At 40.8% G+C, this 23,334-nt stretch overlaps 1 protein-coding gene across 1 annotated transcript in view; it reads left to right on the plus strand.

Moving 5' to 3' along the window:
- The window catches only part of dnah2 (dynein, axonemal, heavy chain 2), a 50,410-nt gene that overhangs the window by 7,660 nt on the left and 19,416 nt on the right, over positions 1 to 23,334 (plus strand). The window contains exons 15-74 of the mRNA XM_061913521.1: positions 57 to 213; positions 355 to 464; positions 540 to 669; positions 1,270 to 1,458; positions 1,541 to 1,685; positions 1,761 to 1,953; positions 2,028 to 2,228; positions 2,333 to 2,495; positions 3,436 to 3,604; positions 3,772 to 3,935; positions 4,008 to 4,169; positions 4,237 to 4,340; positions 4,421 to 4,577; positions 4,667 to 4,749; positions 4,826 to 5,006; positions 5,153 to 5,291; positions 5,368 to 5,602; positions 5,676 to 5,757; positions 5,827 to 5,952; positions 6,024 to 6,134; positions 7,995 to 8,183; positions 8,264 to 8,367; positions 8,434 to 8,623; positions 8,714 to 8,894; positions 8,978 to 9,105; positions 9,186 to 9,338; positions 9,418 to 9,543; positions 9,623 to 9,841; positions 9,929 to 10,046; positions 10,170 to 10,444; positions 10,523 to 10,675; positions 10,750 to 10,902; positions 11,034 to 11,125; positions 11,189 to 11,387; positions 11,473 to 11,697; positions 13,833 to 13,937; positions 14,822 to 15,010; positions 15,093 to 15,178; positions 15,275 to 15,405; positions 15,490 to 15,639; positions 15,723 to 15,890; positions 15,960 to 16,260; positions 16,332 to 16,464; positions 16,623 to 16,762; positions 16,846 to 17,056; positions 17,150 to 17,266; positions 17,339 to 17,480; positions 17,621 to 17,790; positions 17,868 to 17,984; positions 18,057 to 18,221; positions 18,280 to 18,402; positions 19,400 to 19,548; positions 19,622 to 19,688; positions 21,644 to 21,794; positions 21,883 to 22,031; positions 22,127 to 22,260; positions 22,351 to 22,495; positions 22,581 to 22,780; positions 22,861 to 22,987; positions 23,070 to 23,256. Coding sequence (XP_061769505.1) covers positions 57 to 213; positions 355 to 464; positions 540 to 669; positions 1,270 to 1,458; positions 1,541 to 1,685; positions 1,761 to 1,953; positions 2,028 to 2,228; positions 2,333 to 2,495; positions 3,436 to 3,604; positions 3,772 to 3,935; positions 4,008 to 4,169; positions 4,237 to 4,340; positions 4,421 to 4,577; positions 4,667 to 4,749; positions 4,826 to 5,006; positions 5,153 to 5,291; positions 5,368 to 5,602; positions 5,676 to 5,757; positions 5,827 to 5,952; positions 6,024 to 6,134; positions 7,995 to 8,183; positions 8,264 to 8,367; positions 8,434 to 8,623; positions 8,714 to 8,894; positions 8,978 to 9,105; positions 9,186 to 9,338; positions 9,418 to 9,543; positions 9,623 to 9,841; positions 9,929 to 10,046; positions 10,170 to 10,444; positions 10,523 to 10,675; positions 10,750 to 10,902; positions 11,034 to 11,125; positions 11,189 to 11,387; positions 11,473 to 11,697; positions 13,833 to 13,937; positions 14,822 to 15,010; positions 15,093 to 15,178; positions 15,275 to 15,405; positions 15,490 to 15,639; positions 15,723 to 15,890; positions 15,960 to 16,260; positions 16,332 to 16,464; positions 16,623 to 16,762; positions 16,846 to 17,056; positions 17,150 to 17,266; positions 17,339 to 17,480; positions 17,621 to 17,790; positions 17,868 to 17,984; positions 18,057 to 18,221; positions 18,280 to 18,402; positions 19,400 to 19,548; positions 19,622 to 19,688; positions 21,644 to 21,794; positions 21,883 to 22,031; positions 22,127 to 22,260; positions 22,351 to 22,495; positions 22,581 to 22,780; positions 22,861 to 22,987; positions 23,070 to 23,256 — 9,263 coding nt within the window. The remainder of the gene's footprint in view (positions 1 to 56; positions 214 to 354; positions 465 to 539; positions 670 to 1,269; positions 1,459 to 1,540; positions 1,686 to 1,760; positions 1,954 to 2,027; positions 2,229 to 2,332; positions 2,496 to 3,435; positions 3,605 to 3,771; positions 3,936 to 4,007; positions 4,170 to 4,236; positions 4,341 to 4,420; positions 4,578 to 4,666; positions 4,750 to 4,825; positions 5,007 to 5,152; positions 5,292 to 5,367; positions 5,603 to 5,675; positions 5,758 to 5,826; positions 5,953 to 6,023; positions 6,135 to 7,994; positions 8,184 to 8,263; positions 8,368 to 8,433; positions 8,624 to 8,713; positions 8,895 to 8,977; positions 9,106 to 9,185; positions 9,339 to 9,417; positions 9,544 to 9,622; positions 9,842 to 9,928; positions 10,047 to 10,169; positions 10,445 to 10,522; positions 10,676 to 10,749; positions 10,903 to 11,033; positions 11,126 to 11,188; positions 11,388 to 11,472; positions 11,698 to 13,832; positions 13,938 to 14,821; positions 15,011 to 15,092; positions 15,179 to 15,274; positions 15,406 to 15,489; positions 15,640 to 15,722; positions 15,891 to 15,959; positions 16,261 to 16,331; positions 16,465 to 16,622; positions 16,763 to 16,845; positions 17,057 to 17,149; positions 17,267 to 17,338; positions 17,481 to 17,620; positions 17,791 to 17,867; positions 17,985 to 18,056; positions 18,222 to 18,279; positions 18,403 to 19,399; positions 19,549 to 19,621; positions 19,689 to 21,643; positions 21,795 to 21,882; positions 22,032 to 22,126; positions 22,261 to 22,350; positions 22,496 to 22,580; positions 22,781 to 22,860; positions 22,988 to 23,069; positions 23,257 to 23,334) is intronic.

The following is a 23,334-nucleotide window of genomic DNA, read 5'->3' on the forward strand; positions in this document are numbered from 1 at the left end:
AAATGGTTAACAATGCAGGCATTACAAATACTCAATGGCTGTCTTGTTTGTGTCAGGATCATTGGAATGCTTACCCCTATTGAGCTGGGTCTGTTTTCCAAGAAAATTCATATGCTGGACAAGAAGATTCAGCCAGGTTTTACCAAACTCTTCTGGATGTTTAAAATATCTTCCAACAAGTTTGTCAAGGACTGCCTCATGCAAGTTTCAAAGGTTATAATTGATGAACATTTTTTTTTCTCAATATTGCATGTTTAATTTTGATTCAAGGTGGAACAAGTAATGTTCCAGAAAAGGTTTTTTAAATCCTTGCTGAGCTATTTGATAGCAGTCTCCTCAATGTATCCACTATAGGTCCAGCTGATAGTCGATGGCTTCAAAGCGTCTAATCTGGCCATAGCTAAGCTCTGTCGTCAGATCAGTGAAACACTGCTAGTGAGGCTTGATGGGAAAACGCTATACAGGTGTGAGATCATCACACAACAAAATGTACTGCCGATTTACCAAAACACCTAGAAAATCATTCATATCCTTGTCAGGAACTGGGAGTTTGAGACTGATCAGCGGAATCACAGACAGCGTCAGCAAGAAGAGCTGCGTTCCGCTCTCCAGCACATTGTTGACATAATGACTTACATCCACAACACCTTCTCTAAAGATGGTCCTGAGGTACTTCAGCATTGATTGATGTATCTATATAGTGTATTTTGTATTCGGGGGGAGGTTGTCATGGAAAATAAGGGTAATATCAGCCATCACCAAGCACTGTGATGTGTAGAAATGCTGCTTAAGGTTGTAACTATATTTAAGTTATTTGTAGAAATGTGGGGAAATAACTACAAAGTACTCTTCACTCACTAACCATAATACAAAAAAGGTCAAATAATAACACATTGTTGGATAAAGAGAACATACAAACCAGTGCAAGTGTTTACAAAATACAAAAAAAAAAAATAATTCTAAGAAAGGTCTTGAACTTTTTGAAAATACTATATTTTTCATCTCATTAGGTGGATCATAACTGACTTAACTTTATAATTAAGAGGACTGTATTTAGAATTAATTTATGTAAAGTGTACTACAAATTGTAAAACGAAGTAAACATACGTGTTAATAATTTCTATGAAGTAGAAAAGTGGTTAGTATTAAACAAGATTTGCTTCTTCCTACTCCTTTTTGGGCTGCTGCAAAGAGAAATGAAAAATATGTGATGTATGATTTTTAAACTGTATTCATGTTTGAAATAAACTTCAACCAACCAACAAAAAGGTGGAGGAACACTGGGTCACATACACTGAGAAGGTGGACCATATGCTAGAGGAAGCCCTACGCAGCAATGTGAAGCGCTCCATGCAGAAATTAGCACAGGCCATTAACGGAGACCGCAAATCAACACCCACTCCTTTGTTCAGAGTGCTTGTGTCACTGCGCCAGCCGGATCCCAAGGCCGTTCTTAGGGTAACAGCAACCATTGTAGCAAATTTCAATAAAGCTGATCCATATTGACACTATTTTTTTTTTACCTTGGAAAATGTGACAGGTTGAGTTCTCCCCATCTCTCCGAGATCTTGCACAAATATTGGACATTCTGCCTCAGATCATCAACACAATCTCCAAATTTAAGCGACTGCCTGAGCTCCTCTCCTGCGAACACTCCCCAGAGAATCCTATTCACGTCAATATTGGTTCGTGGCATATTAAATACTTTACCCTTACTCTGCGTAAGTGTTGCCAACTCCCCTGATCTCTTGATGGTTTAGGAAATGATGAGGAGATAAAAGACATACATGCTGCAGTTGGTGCAGGCATGTCAGCCACCGCCAACCGCCTGAAGGAGTATTTGACCACCTGGGACAAATACAGGGATATCTGGGAGACCAACAAGGACTCTTACATAAACCGTTACCAAAAACTCAATCAACCGGTTGCTTCTTTTGATGCGGATATACACAGGTACTGCCCCTACTAGTCACACTTTTATTCCTCCAGACACAGAAAAATCTTATAATGAATCTCTTTTTATTTAGGTACACAGAAATAGAAACAAGTATCCAGCAGGAAGAGACCGTGACCAACTTCCAATTCATTGTGCTGGACTGTTCGCCACTTAAGACTTCATTGGTGCAGCACTGCAGTCGCTGGCAGTCTAAGTTCATGCAGCTCCTTGTGCGCATCGCAGGCAACCACCTCAAGGAGCTGCACGCTTCCATGAATAACAATGCCAAAAGGTGGGTTGTCCCTTTAAGTAAGAAAATCAGTGTTTGATAACAAAGGTTAAAGGAAAATAAAAGTAAGGAGTTTTTGTGTGTGTACGTTTGTGTGTGTGTTTCAGGTTGAGTCAACCCAATAAGACACTTGTGGAGCTGAGTGAGAGCCTGCATCTTCTGGAGTCTCTTCAAGGCAGTTTAGTCAAGACTGAGGCTGACATTGTTCTGATAAATGAACAGTTTGCTGTTCTGGACAAATATGGTTTCCCTGTGGAACAAAATGTAAGTGTTTGAGTGATGCAACAGTTGTTCATTGAGTCCATTAAACATGCATGTTAGGGGTGTGGGAAAAAATCGATTCGAATACGAATCGCGATTCTCACGCTGAAGGATTCAGAATCAATTCTCTTTTTTTTTTTTTAAATCAATCCAACAAAACAATATACAGCAATACCATAACAATGCAATCCAATTCCAAAACCAAACCTGACCCAGCAATACTCAGAACGGCAATAAACAGAGCATTTGAGAGGAGACAAAAACACCACACAGAACAAACCAAAAGTAGTGAAAGAAAAATGAATATTGTCAACAACAGTATCAATATTAGTTATAATTCCAGCATAGCAGTGATTAAAAATCCCTCATTGAAATAATCATTAGACATATATGAAAATAAAAATAAAAGAACAATAGTGTCACAGTGGCTTACACTTGCATCGCATCTCATAAGCTTGACAACAGACTGTGTCCAATATTTTCACAAAGATAAAATAAGTCACATTTTTGGTTCGTTTAATAGTTAAAACAAATTTACATTATTGCAATCAGTTGATAAAACATTGTACTTTACAATTATAAAAGCTTTTTACAAAAATCTACTACTCTGCTTGCATGTCAGCAGACTGGGGTAGATCCTGCTGAAATCCTTTGTATTGAATGAATATTATCCTTTTAAATCGGGAAAAAAAATCGTTTTTGAAACGAGAATCGTGTTGAATTGAAGAAAAATCGATTTTGAATCGAATCGTGACCCCAAGAATCGATATTGAATGGAATCATGGGACACGCAAAGATTCGCAGCCCTAATGCATGTTATCAAATATACACCCATATACCATATTTGGTACACTTGCATAGTGTAATGACGTCCAACATGTCTGAATTGACAAATATATTTTTATTTTGTGGTGTATTTTCTGCAACTGTTGTGTGCTTGCAGCTTCAGGATTTGCGGGGAACACTGCACGCCAAGTGGGACTGGTTCCAGCAGGTTTTAATCGACAGCGATATCATGCTAAACGGGCAGAAGCAGAATTTCAAGAGCGGCTTAATATCGTCCTCCGAGGACCTCACAGAGAAGATCCTGACTACGATGCAAGAGTTCACCACCTCAGGTTACACACACTTATCCTGTTCATGCATGATCAAGAAATGTATCAATCAATCAATCAATTAATTTTATTTGGAACATGTTAAAACTTCACTAGCACACAATTTTGCTCAATTGTACATTGCAATGTATAAGTAGAAACCAACACTGTATACTTATTTGTATTACCAGGTCCATTTGATCCTGCAATCAGCACTAAGATGGCCCTGAAGCTAACAGCAGAGCACCATCAGCAACTCAATGCTCTAAAAGAAGAAGAAAATGCCATCCTAGATGGCCTGAGCTTCTTTAAAATAGAGCAGGAACCTTCCAAAACGATCCAAGCCATGGAGAAGGTGTGACATCAACAGACAAAACCCTACTCACTTTTAATAGAGCACAATGTTAATTTGGACTCTGTGGTGCAGGATATGGACTACTTGCAGGAAGTGTGGGAGATCTCGCATGAATGGAACTCCCACTGGGACAGCTGGAAGGGAGGGCAGTTTATAACACTTCGGACTGAGAATATGGAGAGCAAAGCACAAGAAATCTACAAAACCCTCCACAAACTGCAGAGGCTACTCAAAGTCAGAGTTCATTAAATAGCTGCGGATATGAGTTTGATGTGGCTTAACTAAAGCTCTGGGTTTGCAGGATAAGCAGTGGGGCATTGTGGATTTCTCCAAGAAGAAAGTTGACCAATTCAGGAGAATCATCCCTCTTATTGCTGACATGAGGAATCCGGCCATGAGGGACAGGTACAGTACGGACAAGTGTTGTGGGTGATTTGAATATGAATATAAAGATAATGGTACTCCTTATGCCATGACTCTTCCAGGCACTGGAATCAGATATGTGCTAAAGTACAAAGCTCCTTTGATCACACCAGTATTGACTTCACCCTGGAAACGATCATTTCTCTGGGTTTTGACAAGTATGCTGATTCTATCGGGGAGATATCTGGGGCCGCCAGCAAGGAACTCTCCATAGAACAGGTCCAGACTTGTTAACCGCGAGGATCAATATATGTTGAGCAATTTTTCGCACACTGATTTCCGTATTATGACTTGTTTTTATTCGGAAGGGTTTGGAGGAGATAATCAAGACGTGGGCGGATATGACTTTGGATATTTCACCTTACAAAGACAAAGGCCATTTTCGTCTGAAGTGAGATCTAGTACGATCGGCCTTATTAGTCAAATATGAAGAACCATGTGTCAGTGCATTGTTTTTGACTTTACAGAGGCACAGATGACATTTTCCAGGCCTTAGAGGACAATCAAGTAACTCTGTCCACTATGAAGGCTTCTCGTTTTGTTAAAGCTTTTGACAAGGAGGTGGACACATGGGAACGTCAGCTGTCCCAGGTGATGGAAATTATTGAGATGGTTCTCACGGTGCAGCGCCAGTGGATATATCTTGAGGTATAATATCACATACCAAAATTAGGCATACACTCAACGCAAGATGGTTTTAGAGCTTTTATTTTCTTGCGTCATTGTTGATTTTCTTTTTCTGGCTAAGCTTAAGTTGTTTTTCCATTCTTTTTCTTTGTTTTTTACACCTCTAGAATATTTTCCAAGGAAAGGACATTAGGGAGCAGCTGCCAAAAGAGTGCAAAGAGTTTGAAGACATTAGTTCAAGTTGGAAGACCATCATGACGCGACTATATGAAAACAACAACGCTTTACAGGGAACACACCATCCAGGTATCTCTGTCCAAGTTTTTACACTCTAAATAAGTGCGACACTTTTCTTTTCCTGATAATTAATTTTCTTTGTCAGGCTTGCAGGACACATTATCTAAGATGAATATCAAGCTTGAGGAGATCCAGAAGGCCTTAGACATGTACCTTGAGTCGAAGAGACAGGTATTCCCTAGATTCTACTTTTTGTCTAACGACGACGTTTTGGAGATCCTGGGCCAGTCGCAGAACCCGGAGGCAATGCAGCCGCATCTAAAGAAGTGTTTCGACAACATTAAAAGTCTGCGCACTGAAAAGGCAAGTCACTTCTTTATGTGACACTAACTACACCTTGTACAAGCTGAATTTAGCCATAGTTGTCTTGTATATTCTTTAGTTGGCCAAAAGGTTGGACGCCACTGCCATGTTCTCTTCTGATGGGGAGATGATTGAATTTATTAAGGCGGTACCACTGGACAAGCCTGTGGAGGTACAGTCAGCAGGATGGACGACGTCAGCAGTAACAATATGAAAGATTAATGGTTTGTGTTGTGTGTAGATTTGGCTGTGCGATATTGAAAAGGCCATGCGTAGCACGTTAAAGAATTCCCTCCATGACTGCCTGGTAGCACTCAAGAAGATGAAAAGCCAGAGGGACAAGTGGTCCAAAGACTGGCCAGGACAGGTGACTAACTTTCCACTGAGGACAATGTTTATATACTTATTTTAATACACTGAATTTTCTTGTATTTTTAGATGCTGATCACAGCTAGCCAGATCCAGTGGACAACTGATGTCAACCAGGCTTTAATTACCTGCAAGGAGCTAGATGACAAGTCCGGTCTTAAAACCATGATGAAGAAACAAGTGTGCTTTTTGTGATGCTTCCTACAACTTTACAATTACTTCACACTGAATAGTACAAATATGTACCAAATTTGGGTCTTTTTTTGACTACTGTACAACATAGTTATCATTATCAGCTTGGTGTTTGACATTTAAAAATATATATTTAATCATAAAACAAATTAACTCTTTATTACAAACCGTGTTTCCATATGAGTTGGGAAATTGTGTTAGATGTTAATATAAACGGAATACAATGATTTGCAAATCCTATTCAACCGATATTGAATTGAATGCACTCCAAAGACAAGATATTTAATGTTCTAACTCATAAACTTTATTTTTTTTTTGCAAATAATAATTAACTTAGAATTTCATGGTGTGACATCATCTTTTCTTTTAACAACACTCAATAAATGTTTGGGAACTGAGGAGACACATTTTTGAAGCTTTTCAGGTGGAATTCTTTCCCAGTCTTGCTTGATGTACAGCTTAAGTTAAACAGTCCGGGGTCTCTGTTGTCGTATTTTTGGCTTCAACATTTTCAATGGGAGACAGGTCTGGACTACAGGCAGGCCAGTCTAGTACCCGCACTCTTTTACTATGAAGCCACGCTGTTGTAACACGTGGTGTGGCATTGTCTTGCTGAAATAAGCAGGGGCGTCCATGATAATGTTGCTTGAATGGCAGTATCTGTTGCTCCAAAACCTGTATGTACCTTTCAGCATTAATGGTGCCTTCACTGATATGTAAGTTACCCATGCCTGGGGCACTAATGCACCCCCATACCATCACAGATGCTAGCTTTTGAACTTTGCGCCTATAACAATCCGAATGGTTATTTTTCTCTTTGTTCCTGAGGACACAAATGTCCACAGTTTACAAAAACAATTTGAAATGTGAACACGTCAGACCAATGAGCCCTTTTTACTTTGCATCAGTCCACCTTAGATGATCTCGGGCCCAGAGAAGCCGGCGGCGTTTCTGAATAGTAGAGCTTTAACTTGCACTTACAGATGTAGCGACGAACTGTATTTAGTGACAGCGGTTTTCTGAAGTGTTCCTGAGCCCATGTGGTGATAGCATTTAGAGATTGATGTCGGTTTTTGATACAGTGCCGTCTGAGGGATCGAAGGTTACGGTCATTCAATGTTGGTTTCCGGCCATGCCGCTTATGTGGAGTGATTTCTCCAGATCCTCTGAACCTTTTGATGATATTATGGACCGTAGATGTTGAAATCCTTAAATTTCTTGCAATTTTACTTTGAGAAATGTTGTTCTTAAACTACTTGACTATTTGCTCACGCAGTTGTGGACAAAGGGGTGTACCTCGCCCCATCCTTTCTTGTGAAAGACTGAGCATTTTTTTGGAAGCTGTTTTTATACCCAATCATGGCTCCCACCTGTTCCCAATTTGCCTGCACACCTATGGGATGTTCCAAATAAGTGTTTGATCAGCATCCCTCAACTTTATCAGTATTTATTGCCACCTTTCCCAACTTCTTTGTCACGTGTTGCTGGCATCAAATTCTAAAGTTAATGATTATTTTCAAAAAAAAAAAAGGTTATCAGTTTGAACCTCAAATTTGTTGTCTTTGTAACATATTCAACTGAATATTGGTTGAAAATGATTTGCAAATCATTGTATTCCGTTTATATTTACATCCAACACAATTTCCCAACTCATATGGAAACGGGGTTTATACATGCACTCTGACAAAAGTACCAATCATTGCTCGGTACAGATTCCCAGCTTTGAGGAATTTGTATGAGATTAGTGCAAATGTGATAGATACCCATCCCTCCTCCGTAGCCATTTCATGGGTTGAACATTAACGACCCACAAAAAAACTCCATAAGTTTTCTCTCTTTCTTTTCCAGGTGTCTTTGCTTAGACGATATTCTGAGATGATCCGTAGCAACCTGTCCAAAGTCCTGCGTCTGAAGATTGTCGCTCTGGTTACAGTTGAAGTTCATGCTAGAGATGTCATCGCAAAACTAGCTAAGGCAGGATGCAACGACGCAAATGCCTTTGAGTGGCTGTGCCAGCTCAGGCTTTACTGGGAGAAGGTCACAAAACATTTAGTACCAGCCAGAAGAGAACTGGAATAAAGTGTCCACTGACCTTACTCATTTGTTTTTCATCAAAGGATTTAAACAACTGCATCATTCGACAGACCAACACACACTTCAAGTATGGCTACGAGTACTTGGGGAACTCCGGAAGGCTTGTCATCACTCCACTCACAGACAGGTGACCATCACTAATGAACTAAAAATAATCTTTAAATACATACATTAATTCATCAACATTCTGCAGGTGTTACATGACCTTGACCACGGCGCTCCATTTGCATCGAGGTGGCTCTCCCAAAGGGCCCGCTGGCACTGGGAAGACTGAGACCACGAAAGACTTGGGTAAATCTTTAGGGATGTATGTCATTGTTATCAACTGCTCTGAAGGACTGGACTACAAGTCAATGGGGCGCATGTTCTCTGGCCTGGCACAGGTAGGAAGGCACTAAATGGGGTGGGATGTTTTGGTTACAGCTCGCCATCACTATGCCCAATAATCAATTTCCTCCCATCCCCCAAACTAGACAGGAGCGTGGGGCTGCTTCGATGAGTTCAACCGAATCAACATTGAGGTGTTGTCTGTGGTGGCCCAGCAGATACTCTCCATCCTGTCCGCCCTTTCAGCACTCCAAACCAGGTTCCAATTCGAGGAACACAACATCAGCCTTGTCGCGTCGTGCGGTGTTTTTATAACAATGAACCCTGGTAAGACAAATAAGAGATCAACATTGGAAACCGTTCTCATGAAAATGGACCGTTGAAATAGATTTAATCTGTGTTTTTTTTAGGTTACGCTGGTCGTTCTGAGCTTCCAGACAACCTCAAGTCCATGTTTCGACCTATCTCTATGGTGGTGCCTGATTCTACTTTAATTGCTGAGATCATACTGTTTGGAGAGGGTTTTAACGACTGCAAGGTGCTGGAAAAGAAATTTATGCATCACTGTTTACATCCTAACATCTGCATCCTCCTTCCCATCTATCATTTTGTTGCCAGCTCCTGGCTAAGAAGGTGTTCACCCTGTATTCCCTGGCCATGCAGCAGCTGTCAAAGCAAGACCACTACGACTTTGGCCTCCGTGCACTAACCTCCTTGCTCCGCTATGCCGGCAAAAAGCGGCGCGTTTGCCCGAATGTCCCCGGTGAAGAAGTGAGACTTTTAGTTTGCCTTGAGGTTTAGCTGCCCCTGTGTTTCTTTCTACATTAATCTACACAATGTCTGTCTTTAGGTATTACTCATGGCCATGAAAGATATGAATATTGCTAAACTGACCTCAGCTGACCTGCCGTTGTTCAATGGCATCACCCAGGACTTGTTCCCAGATGTAGAAACACCTGTAATAGACTACGGGAAAGTAGGCTAACTCAATGAAAACATTACAATACATACAAATCTGCCTGCTTCAGCAACATTTGGTGCTATTTCTCTTTAAGCTAAAGGAGTCTATTCAGGTAGAACTTCGTCAAAAAGGCCTGCAAGTGACACCTTTCACAATGACCAAAGTCATTGAACTCTATGAGACCAAAAACTCCAGACACTCGTCTATGTTAGTGGGCAAGACTGGCTGTGGCAAGACAGTCACATGGAAAACGCTGAAATGTGCCCTCATCGCCATGCACAACAAGGAAGAGGCAGGCTTTGAGCTTGTGCAGGTATTTCTTGTGTTCGTTGTTCGAGTACAACCTCATAACTTAAAACTGACATGCATGATTCAATGCTTGTCTTTGCTTTTAAAAAAGGATTTTCCACTGAACCCCAAAGCCATGAGTCTTGGAGAGCTGTATGGCGAAAATGACCTGTCCACTAATGAGTGGAGTGATGGTGTCCTCTCCAGTGTCATGAGAACAGCGTGTGCAGGTCAACATGCCAAAAACAGATTATCGGTCTAGTTTTAAATCCGGTTGTAGTCAGTCACATAATGTGTGCTTGTGAATGTGTGTTTGCGTGTGCTTGTGTTGTGTGGTCTGTGGGGATTTTTAGATGATAAACCAGATGAGAAGTGGATTGTGTTTGATGGGCCCGTGGACACACTGTGGATTGAGAGCATGAACTCTGTCATGGATGACAACAAGGTGCTCACGCTCATCAATGGAGAGAGAATTTCCATGCCTGAACAGGTGTCTCTGCTGTTTGAAGTGGAGAATTTAGCACAGGCTTCTCCTGCGACAGTGTCCCGCTGTGGAATGGTTTACAATGATTACGTGGACCTGGGATGGAACCCCTTCGTCAAGTCTTGGCTCGAGAAACGGGATAAGGTACACAATAAGGCCTAACTATGACAACAAAATACAATGATGCAAAATACATTTCCAACATGCATAATGTCTCTGCAGGCTGAGGTGGAACATCTGAAGCCTTTGTTTGAGAATTTCATCGAAAGAACATTGAGCTTCAAGAAGAATAACTGTAAGGAGTTGATCCCTGTCACGGAACTCAATAGTATCATCTCGCTCTGCCGCCTGTATGAGGCCCTTACCATAGGCAAGGTAACACATAGGGAGATGTTCGTAAAATCTCCCCTGTCGTGTAGCTAATAACCATTTGAAAAATCCATTGGAAGGTTAACATGTCTGACAAGGAGAGCCTGGCTCGGACGGTGGAGCTTTGGTTCATCTTTAGCCTCATCTGGTCCATTTGTGCCTCAGTCGATGAGGATGGACGCAAGAAGATGGATAACTTCCTGCGGGAGTTGGACGGGACCTTTCCCCTTAAGGTTCGTGTTTGAGCATCTCAGAAGTACACTGTCAATCGATCAGTTACAGCAATTTTAGCTGTTAAAGTGCAGCCTTTGTATGAATGTCAAGGCAACAAATATTCTGTATGTTTATGTTTTCCATCTTTTAGGACACAGTGTATGAATACTACGTACACGTTAAGAACAAATCCTGGGCTCCATTTGAAGATAAACTGCCAAAAGGCTGGCGTTATAACCCCAAGTGAGTTGCAAGATGGAATCTGGTACCGGACAAAACTAAATTTCAACTTACTCTTTTTTTAAGTGCCCCATTCTATAAGATCATGGTTCCGACAGTGGACACAGTTCGCTACAACTACTTGGTCTCGGCGATGGTGAAGGCTGAGTATCCAGTGTTGCTCACCGGACCTGTTGGTACAGGGAAAACATCGGTGGTTCATGGTGTTTTGCATAGTCTGGATACTAGCCATTGGTCCTCACTCACTATCAACATGTCCTCACAGGTTAGTGCTGATTTTTCAGATACTTAAAATGGTACATCTGCTCAAATTAACTCATGTAAACAATTTCCTATTCATGGTTATCCAGACCACATCAAATAACATCCAGGCCATCGTGGAAAGCCGCTTGGAGAAGAGGACCAAGGGTGTTTTTGTGCCGGCAGGAGGGAAAGACCTGCTTTGTTACCTAGACGACCTTAACATGCCAGCGAATGACCTCTTTGGCTCACAGCCGCCACTAGAGCTGCTGCGTCTCTGGATTGACTACGGCTTCTGGTTTGATCGTCAGAAACAGACGACGACTTATGTCAAGGTAAGAGAAGATAGTGTTAGTTTTTTACTCTGGCACTTTCTGTGTCAGAGTTGTTAACGTCAGTGTGATGACAATAACACAATTATTTCATTGATGACCCTTATTTCATGATGATAACATGAAGATGACAAGAAAAACATGGCTTTATGATGACTAAAAACATTAAGAGACTTGTGAAAGTTTTTGTTAAAGAGATTGGACGGGATGAAAATGCACAAAATTCCTGCCTATTGTGCACACATTCTTTCAGTGAAAATCTAAAAAGTATCTATTTGGTGTCAACTTCCATATCATTCTTGTCACTCCTTCCACCTTTTGTGCATTTGGGGCAATGTAACATGGCGACAGCATCAACAAAAATGGCTCTGGGTTTTGAAACAACACAACTTCATCTTCATTAAGAAAAACTGAATGGACAGTAATAAATGTGGACGCAAACTGGGAGAATAAATATAACTGATCTCTGAAAGCTCATCACGCTGATATTTTTCGGAGGATAATTTCAAAAAATTACCAGTGTTTGGAATAACGGCATTATATAATAGTATCGTTACTCAAGCCGTTACTTTTACTACTAATAAGAAATGAAGTAATGAATTACTTTTATGTACATTACAACGCTGTTACGATACGTTTGCTGTAACGTGGTACACCACTTTTGATGTGGTTTTATGTCAACATAACAGTATCAGAAGCTGAACAAGTTAAATGCAGGCAATTTCTTTATTAGTGAATGCAACAAAAAGCACCACACTAAAATGAACTTGATACCAAATAGAAGGAAGTACCACCACACAGCAAAAAACACACAAATACACACACTCATACACGCACTACTAGTATGTGGGAATAGTGAAAAACAAATCAATAATTGAAGTGACAAGATTGCAATCCTACAATACCCAAGTCAGCATCTGTTCTCAATGGGTACTCACCGCCGTTTAGCCTTGCTCGAAGAAAAATGCCCCATTCTTGCGTTGTTTTCGGCTGTACGAACCGTTTAAGTTGCGAAAAGTATAAATGTTTCTTCGGAGTTCCCCAAGATGTAATCAAAAATGTCAGAAGGGTGCAAGATTTTATAAAAAATGTACCACACACTCCAGTACAAGGGAGTAGAGCTGAAGAATGCATGAGTTTGCAGTGACCACTCCATTAAAGGTTTGTTTGATATACTTTTACCGTTTAGTGTTTCCCATTTAACTATTATCTTGATATTATTTGTATTTTTTAAGACATTTTTTGCTACGAGTGTTCTGTAAAGCATGGGTACCCAACCTTTATTGCACCCGGTTGGATGTAGGCATTATTTTCATGGACCGGCTTTCCACTTATGCCGGATAAATACAGAAAAAATAAGCCGATACTATCACTTTATGTACTTGGTATCAGATCGAAACCAAAATTCACAGTATCACCCACCCAAAATATGCAGATTATTTAATACTTGTCATATTGACCCATGGTTAAGTGGGAGATGTAGTATTTCACACCTATTGCTGTTTGCATGTGCCTACCGTAAATGCACAGCGCACTGATTTAGCTTCTGTAATATTTCATTGACGGTGTTCCCATCTCTTTGTTGATGTTCTGTTAGCATGTTGTTATATATGAAACAGGTGAAGTTTGTATTTTGTCAAAAATGTGTTGAATTTGTCAATCTGCTATTTTCACAACATTTATGTGACACTTAAGTATGATAAAGTAGGGTTTCAATTCATAAAAAAAATGTTGTTCGAAATATGATAATAAAATGTTTTTACTCAACAGTACGGCAACAATGCACCCCCATCAATGGCCAAGTTTAGGTTAAAATTTTCAATCTAGTTATTAACGTGGTTGTTATGCAAAATAATTAAAATCAAACTTAATCTCATTTTCCAATGCTCTGACTAAAATTAATTTAAGGTTGAAATACTTATTCTTTAGTCTTCTTTGTTTTAACTAGAACTGGCTAAAACCTTTTTTAGTTTTTTCAACTAAAACTATAGAAATTACTAAAATGTGACTGAAACTAAGACTAAGACTAAAACTATGGTGGCTGCCAAAAATAACACTCATGTGTGTGTATTATCCATTTACAACTACCGGTATACAAGACCTGTATAACACTCACTTATGAATGTTTCAACTGTTAGAAAATGTCGCTGCTGGCCTCAATGGGACCCCCCGGCGGAGGAAGAACTAACATTTCTGGCCGTCTGCAGAGTCGTTTCAACCTCGTCAACATGACTTTTCCTCATGTAAGTCGCTCAAATTTGCATCATCTACAACACAAAACTATAGCACTCAGAGCATTGAATCGGTTGCAACTGGACTGTTCACATTGTCTTAGAAGAACGCTTCGCCTCTCATTCGAGCAGGCTTCATCTGTTAATGCTTACAGACTTAGATAGGACAGCTGTAGTCTGAGGCTGCCTCTACGCTAAGACGACTAAGGTTATACAGGATGTAACCCATAAAACATTATCCTTGTCCACACACACACAATGCCATCGTTTAAGACCCCCTCGCTCCTCCGTCCGCCGGCGCAACGCGACCTAGTGGTCAGGACACTCTTCACTCGTTTACCTTCACCGTCCTTTCTTGCGGCGCACGTACCCGTGTAAAAAATATCGAAGAAGTGGAAGCTTAAATGATGGGTTAGTCTGGCTGACACGGGGTTTAGGCTAAATAGTTATTCGTTTAAGGAGTTATCCAGCTTAATGTAGACAGGGCTTGAGATGTTGGTGGTGCATCCCACATATTTTGCTTCACATACAAAGCTGTCCTTTCATTCCTCCCCAAGAGATTCAATATTCTCTCAATAAGCAGAGGCCTCACTCCATTGTATCTTAACAACTGTTGTTTTGCACCACAAAAAAACGAAACCATTCTTGTGGGGGGGATGTTGTGGCATGTACGGGACATGTCCCACCTTAGAGGATAAATATGTTGTATTCAACACCATCCTCTGAGACTATAGTTTTCCTATCTATCTCTGTAACCATAAACTAATGAAGCCTGATCAAATTAGAAGCGAAACGTCTTCAAAGGCAAACCAAAAAATCCAATTGAGATCGATTTAATGCCCTGAGAATATAATGACTGGGATGATAAAAAGTATTCATGGCACTTATGTGTTCAGGACTCTCAAATACGACGTATCTTCAGCACCATGATTAACCAAAAGTTGCAAGGTTTTAAGGAGGACCTTAAGCCAGTTGGAGAGCTTCTCACACAGGCCACTTTAGAATTGTATTATTCAGTTACGGCTCGATTTCTTCCCACTCCAGCCAAGACACACTACCTCTTCAACCTCAGGGATATATCCAAGGTTCATGTACATGTGTTCAAAAATTCTACCTCCAAAGCCACACATATTTATAACCTTTTAGTTGTGACATGTTTTAATATAGGTGTTTCAGGGTCTGCTAAGAGCACATCCAGAGTTTCACGATAGTAAGCAGAATATGGTTAGATTGTGGATCCACGAGTGCTTCAGGTAACCACTGATAAGGTTTGACCCCCAAGCAGATTCAAGAGATGTTGATATCTGCCATTCTGTTCATGGTCTAATCACAGTTGCTAAAAATTTCAGGGTTTTCTCTGACCGACTCATTGACCAGACTGATATGGAAGCCTTTGTCACATTGCTAACGGAGAAAATGGGTGCCCTCTTCGACCTTGTTTTCCACAACATATGCCCTGATAAAATACCTCCAGTATTTGGTACATCATTGCAGCATGTTCACACACAAACAAGGGATGAAGAAAATATGGTAGCATAAACTGTGATCCCCTGGTGTGTTTAAGGTGATTTCCTTACGGAGTCTGGGGTGTACGAAGACCTTTTGGACATGAAGATTCTCAAGAAGTTCATGGAGACTCAGCTGGAGGAGTACAATCTGACACCAGGCGTAGTGCCCATGAACTTGGTGCTCTTTCGGGATGCCATTGAACACAGTCAGAACACTAGAAAAACACAAAAATTGTTTTAATAAATTTAGATTATAATATTCCATGAGATCTATGTGTTGCTTTTACAGTAACCCGAGTGGTCCGTGTGATCAGCCAGCCAAGGGGAAACATGCTACTTGTTGGTGTTGGGGGTTCGGGCCGACAGAGCTTGTCCAAGATGGCTGCCTTCATCAGCGAATATGGGGTGTTTGAGGTGGAAATCACCAAACAGTATCGCAAGCTCGAATTCAGAGAAGGTAAGGTTAAAGATGGCTCAACTATTTTTAGTGCCACCTTAAACAATCATTTTCCCAAACTTATTACAGATGTCAAGAGGTTGTACCGTTTGACTGGCGTGGACAACAAGCCCACTGTCTTTCTCTTTAACGACACCCAGATTGTGGATGAATCCTTCCTAGAGGACATTAACAATATCCTGAGTTCTGGAGAGGTCCCCAACCTTTACAAGCAAGATGAGTTTGTGGAGGTCTGCAACTGCTTGTCCGATTCTGCCAGAAAGGAGAATGTGGTGGAAACACCTGAGTCCTTATTTAGCTTTCTAATAGAGCGTGTCAGGAACAACATGCACGTTGTTCTCTGCATGAGTCCAGTGGGAGACCCCTTCAGGTATCTTCACACTCTCCTCCCCACTTTCTCATACTGGAGCTGTTAAACCATTTAAATTATGTTGCTTCCAGGAACCGTATCCTACAGTACCCGGCACTTGTCAACTGCACAACCATAGACTGGTTCTGTGAGTGGCCCAAAGATGCGCTGCTGGAGGTTGCTGAGCGGTACTTGGAAGGATTGGTACTTGGATCCTCTGAGGGGGTAAGACAACCATCATTGCTGAGCAGCTAAATATAACACTGTTTCACTACCTCCACTGAGGTGGAACATACCTCATTTGAGTTTAGCTCATTCTGTTCTGTTTTTTTGTAAACCTACCAACTATCAACCAAATTTACGCTTAGTTCATGACTTTACAGGGTGCAAAGAAGGTTGCCTCCATTTTTGTGACCACACACCAGTCAGTGGCACAGATGTCACACAGGATGAAAGTGGAATTGAAGAGACATAATTATGTGACACCCACTAACTATCTGGAGCTGGTGTCTGGCTATAAGAGGTAGGCACCTCTAGAAGTGTATAATGATAACTGCACTTTGTTTTATGGATTTGTAGTCTGTTAACTGTCATTTGTTTATTCAGGCTTCTGGCTGAGAAGCGCGGTGAACTGGGAGATCAGGTAAACAAACTGCAAAATGGGCTTTTTAAGATCAGTGACACAGGTGAGAAGGTGGCAGCCATGACAGTGCAACTGGAGGAGGCCAATAAGCAGGTGGCTGACTACCAGAAGGAGTGTGATGAGTACTTGACTGTTATTGTACAACAAACCAGAGAGGCAGACACTCAGCAGAAGGTCAGATATCTAAGACGCTCAAAGTTATTGGCAAAATTACAGTATATGATGTCATGTCAGGTTGTGTGAGTCTTATTCCTTTTGTGTGTTTAGACTGTAAGTGCAAAAAAGGAAAAAATTTCAGCGGAAGAAATGCAATGTAAAGCCCTGGCAGATAATGCACTGAGAGAGCTAGATGAAGCCCTGCCAGCCCTGGATGAGGCCACCAAGGTATCACTGATATTCTTGTCTCATCTGACTACTGATGGCGTTAATTAACATTGACTTTTTTCCGCCACGAAGGCTCTTGAATCTCTGAATAAGAAGGACATGACAGAGATAAAGTCCTATGGTCGTCCTCCGGCTCTGGTTGAGAAAGTGATGCAGGCAGTCATGACTCTTTTGAACAAGGAGCCCACATGGGCAGAAGCTAAGAGACAACTAGGTGAGCAAGAAGGACTGTTTTTGAACTCTTCTCAAGTGGTTCAATGAAATGAAAGCAAATTAAAGAAACATATATATTGCTGTATTCAATGTTTAACAAAGAATAGCTGGTCATTTTGTCTCTTTGAATGTTTACATCAGGTGAGGCCAACTTTATTAAAACCCTGATCAATTTTGACAAAGACAACATCTCCGACCGCGTGTTGAAGAGGATTGGTAATTACTGCAGACAGCCCGACTTTCAGCCTGATATCACTGGCAAAGTGTCTCTGGCTGCAAAGTCCCTGTGCATGTGGGTTAGAGCCATGGAGGTATGGATATTCATCATAAACCATAACAACAACAATATAGGACAAAAGTAAGGCAAATATGTGTTCTATTGTTACAGGTCTATGGGTGTATCTTCAGGGTGGTGGAGCCAAAACGGGAGCTGCTGAATAATGCCTCAGCCCAACTTGCACAAAAGCAAGCTGAACTACAAGAGTCTGAGAACAAACTGAAAGAGGTACTGACCCACGAGATACATCAGGACAAAGATAATCTGATATGATTGATGATAAGTATGTTTTGTGCACAGGTGGGGGACAAATTGGCAATGTTAAACAAACAATACGCTGAAAAAGTGGCGACCAAGGAAGATTTGAAGAGGAGGTCAGACGATATGGAGGTGAAACTGGATCGAGCTGACAAACTGGTGAAAGGACTGGCTGGGGAGGGGGTCCGCTGGCAGCAGACTGTTAAGGTAGGATACAATCTCCATGCCAGTTTGTATGGTGTGAGTGTAAACGTGTATCTGTCAGGGTCTTGAAGAAAACATGGGCTACCTGGTTGGAGACTGCTTGCTTGCAGCATCTTTTCTCTCCTATATGGGACCCTTCCTGTCCAACTATAGAGTGGAACTGCTTGAAATTTGGATGACAGAGGTGAGAACTACATATTCTATGCAAGAATAAGGGCCTGATCTACTACGATCTAGATACAGCGTGTGCAAACTATAAATTGCTTGTGTTGCGTGTGATCTGTGTGCAATTGAAAAGTGGTGCAGATGGCCTTATCTAAATTAGGTTTTTTTGTGTACAATACAGGGCTTTCACCACAGAAACACTATCATTTACTGCACAATCATGTCATCATGTTCTTCATTTTGCGTTTAGCTAGGATTTGAAACAAGCAGCAGACATTCACCACTTTTTCCAACTAACGCACTGAAGGTGCGTTAGTTGGGAAGGCTGCGGCACGAGGTGTGAATGTGAAGAGTAATATGCAAGAAAATGCATATTGCAAAAAGTTTATTTTACATAGTTGATGTGTTAATAATACATCTTCTATATGAAAAAACGAACTTCATTAAAAAAAATACCAGCAGACAAATACGGATCAATTAAATGCCATTTTAATCAGCCACTTAAGTCATCCAGCAGCTATAAAAGTATAAAATAATATTGGTGATTAAAAAAATATGTCTGGTGTTTTCATTTATGACACTCCATATACAGTATGCTGACAAGCATGCATAAGATGTAGCTGCTGCGCAATTGCCTCATTTCTTACAGCCGTCATTTTGTACGTACTTTTTAGACGTGTTAAATAAAGATACAAAACGGCACCGGCAGGTGAGGTTTATTTTTCATAAGTCCAACAACGTTTACAAAATACATATATTTGCATCTTCAACTCCCAGTATAGTGGGTGTTCTGATAATCAGCATATATTTTGCATATTAATAAAGACAGACACAATGAATGAATGCTCCTTATTCTGCTCACCAAAGAGACACAATCCTCTGTGTGCATGTTTAGTAAATCAGCTTTGCTTGTGCTATCAATCTTGCACGTGTTTTAGTACACTTTAGGAGATCAGGCCCTAAGTTTTTAATTTTCATGCATTATTTATTTGCCCATCTCTTTTCCCTCTCCTCAGGTTCAGCACCAGGAAATCTTGTGTACTCCAGGATTCAGTTTTTCTACTTTTCTTTCAAACCCTACAATAGTGAGGGACTGGAATATTCAAGGCTTGCCCTCTGATGCCTTCTCTACAGAGAACGGCGTCATCGTCACCCGCGGCAATAGGTTAGCAAATATACACAAGCGGTGGGAATATTGATTTGAAAAACAAATGTTTAAATGTATTGTCCTGTTCAAGATGTCCACTGATGGTGGACCCGCAAGGCCAAGCTATGAAATGGATCAAGAAAATGGAGCAGAAGCGAGTAAGTCATGTCCCAAAAAATTTAGAGTTGTGTTTGTATTTTACTTACAATTTGTGGTTTTTTTTGCCATTTTTGGTAGAATATGAATGATATTAAGCCAAAATCCTAATTACAACTGAAACTACCAAAGTGAACCTGATCGAAAGTTTACATACCCTGGTCCTTATTACTGTGTTAAAGAAGTAACAAGGAACAGTAAAAAAATATAACCGGGGTAAAACTCTCAACTGATAGTAGTACTGTTTTATGGAAAAAACGTGATTGATAACTGCACTTTTATAAACTCATGGACTGACTGGCTTAAATTGTAACATGAAAACAAGAGGCATTAATGTATTACCCCATAGAAACAACACACCCCAATCTACACTTAGATAAATATGCCGCTGTCTGGACAATAAGCTATTCAATTGTGCTCATTGAACCTATAAGATGTGCTCTCTTAGCACCAAGTGAGTGTTCTATACTCAGAGGATTACGAGATTGAGGTGTTCAAGGACCGCTGAAAAGAGTACGACATTACAACGCCCGCTGGAAATGATAAATAACAATAACATGTTAATCAATCAATCAAAATTTACTTATATAGCCCTTAATCACAAATGTCTCAAATGGCTGCTATTATTTGCTAGATATTGTTTGTTTTACAATGTTCATTGAAATACATATTAAAGTGCTGCAGTACAAACCAATATTGAAAACAACAAAAGCTAAAAATACAAAACCTCTTCATTTTCTTAGATGGTAATGTTGCCCGTTTTTGATGGCAAAAAGCCTCCAGTTCCTGTAAGTACTTGGTCTACCTTACCATAACAGCACGTTTGAAATCTTCTTAAGAGTGTCTCAATGATATTGGGAAACTGAGATGGCCACCTATTGTGTTGTGGATATTTGTCATGTTGGAATGTCCAAGTACAGTACGTCCCTTGGCAGATTTTGGGGATAAGTAGTGAAGTTACTCGAGTAAATCCCCTTCTAATATCATGCTGCATTCATCTTAGAATCAATTTTGACCACGTTCCCTGCTGCTTTGCAACTTACACATCTCCAAAACATTAGCAAACCAACGTGTGTCACAGTAGGAATGTTGGTAAATGGTAAATGGGTTGTACTTGTACAGCGTTTTTCTACCCCTTTTTAAGGAGCCCAAAGCGCTTTGACAGTATTTTCACATTCGCCCATTTACACACACATTCACACACTGACGGCGGGAGCTGCCATGCAAGGCGCTCACCAGGACTCATCAGGAGCAAGGGTGAAGTGTCTTTCCCAAGGACACAACGGACGTGACTAGGATGGTAGAAGGGGGGAATTGAACCAGTAACCCTCAGATTGCTGGCACAGCCACTCGACCAACTTTGCCACGCCATCCCCAATGATGTACAATAGTGATGATAGACAGATAATGAAAGCAGTTTTGTTGACTTCTCTGCAAATGTAATGTTTCAGGATGTGCCCAAATTTTCAAGGATCTCATCTCATCTGCCCAAATAACTTTGTTCCAGAAGTTTTGAGGCTTCTCTCTGTGCATTTGTGTGTTTGGCGTATTGAAAACAGGCTGCTTTGTTGCACTTGTGTATTAATGGCTGTCTTTTTCCAACTCTGCCAGTTTGAAACAACCACACCACTTTCTTTAGAGAATCCTGTATCTCATCTTAAGTTATGTGCAGCCTTTTATTTGCCTCCCAAACTATTTTTCTGGAAATGTATGGTGGTCTACCTGTCTGTTGCGTTGTTTCAACAGAATCCATCATTTTCCACTTACTAAATAGAGTTGGAACACTGTTGTTGGAATCTTTAAATTGGAAAACAATCTGCAGGGGTATTTGAAGTTAAGAGCACAACTGTATATACTATGAAATAAAAATCACATAAATCATTATTTAAAAAAACAATTAATTAATCATAATAAAACATATAAAAAAACTCAATAATTTGTATGTGAATGTGTGCAGGGTCTTAAACTCATCGACTTCCAGATGCCAGATTACTTGCTTATACTGGAGAATGCCATCCAGTTTGGAAATCCTGTCTTGCTGCAGAATGTCCAGGAAAACTTAGACCCGTCTCTAAACCCGATTCTCAACAAGTCTCTGACTCGAATAGGTCAGACACACACAGACAAATAGATGTCCCATGTAATGGTCAAGTGAAAGTCCAAGTTCAATGTACTTCACTTTGGTTCGCTTCTCAGGTGGCCGGCTAATTTTGAAGTTGGGTGACAAGGATGTGGAGTACAGTCCAGAATTTCGTTTCTACATTACCACCAAACTGTCTAACCCCCACTACACCCCTGAGATTTCTACAAAGACTATCATTGTCAACTTTGCTGTCAAAGAGCAGGTTGGAGTTTTTAAGATGTATTATCATGTTGTTGTTATCATTATTCTAATACATTTTTTTGAGTGATGTATTAATCTCAATGTGTGTACTGACAGGGTTTGGAAGCCCAACTCCTTGGTATTGTGGTGCGTAAGGAACGTCCAGACCTGGAAGAGCAAAAAGACAATCTGGTGATGAGCATTGCTTCAGGAAAGAGACGGCTGCAGGAGCTAGAAGATGAGATCCTCAGGTGAATACATGTGATTTTCAAAGAAAAACATCTATTTATAAATGGGTGATATCAATTACATGTTCACAAAGTTTTTTTCCCCTCCACCAGGCTGTTGAATGAGGCGAGTGGTTCTTTGCTGGACGACGTACAGCTGGTGAACACCCTGCAGACATCCAAAGTGACGGCCTCTGAGGTTTCAGAGCAGCTGGAGACCAGTGAAGTGACTGAAATCAAGATTGATACTGCTCGAGAGGTCTGGCGCAAAAGCAGGCTAACAGTGCTCATGTGTCACTTTCTGTCTATTTTAATGAATTTAATCAAATGTTTAACTTTGACAGGCCTACCGTGCATGTGCTCAGCGGGCCTCCATTCTCTTCTTCATTCTTAATGACATGGGGCGCATTGATCCCATGTACCAGTTTTCACTGGATGCATACATCAACCTGTTTAACCTCAGCATTGAGAAGAGCAAGAGCAGCCTAAAGCTGGAGGAAAGGATTATCAACCTCAACGACTTCCACACATATGCAGTGTACAAGTAAGGTGCAGCTAAGATGTGAGGTCAAATCATATTGATATCATCCTCATGGAAACCCCTTTATGCATGTTTCCTTGCAGATATGCGTGCCGTGGTCTGTTTGAGATGCACAAGCTTCTTTTCAGTTTCCAAATGTGCGCCAAAATCCTTGAAGTTGCCGGCACACTCAACATGGATGAGTACAGCTTCTTCCTCCGTGGTGGAATTGTAAGAAAAGCTTGCTCAACTGCATTAGTAATTGATCAAATTTTTCCACGATGACCTGCGACGAGTGTGCTTTTGTTTCCAGGTACTTGACAAGAGGGATCAAATGGAAAACCCGTGCACTAATTGGCTTGTGGATTCCAGCTGGGACAACATCACAGAATTGGACAAACTGCCCAACTTCCATGGCATCATGGCCTCATTTGAAAAATATCCCCGGGACTGGAAGCTTTGGTTCACCAGTGCAGAGCCAGAGAAAGCCCCTCTGCCAGGTTTGTGTATGGTGTAAGACAGGGTTCCCAAATTAGTTTTCACACAGAGAGGTTGCCAGAAGGGTGCCACACAATAGA

The sequence above is a fragment of the Nerophis ophidion genome, linkage group LG10 (assembly GCF_033978795.1).
Source record: "Nerophis ophidion isolate RoL-2023_Sa linkage group LG10, RoL_Noph_v1.0, whole genome shotgun sequence".
NCBI classification, from domain to species: Eukaryota; Metazoa; Chordata; class Actinopteri; order Syngnathiformes; family Syngnathidae; genus Nerophis; species Nerophis ophidion.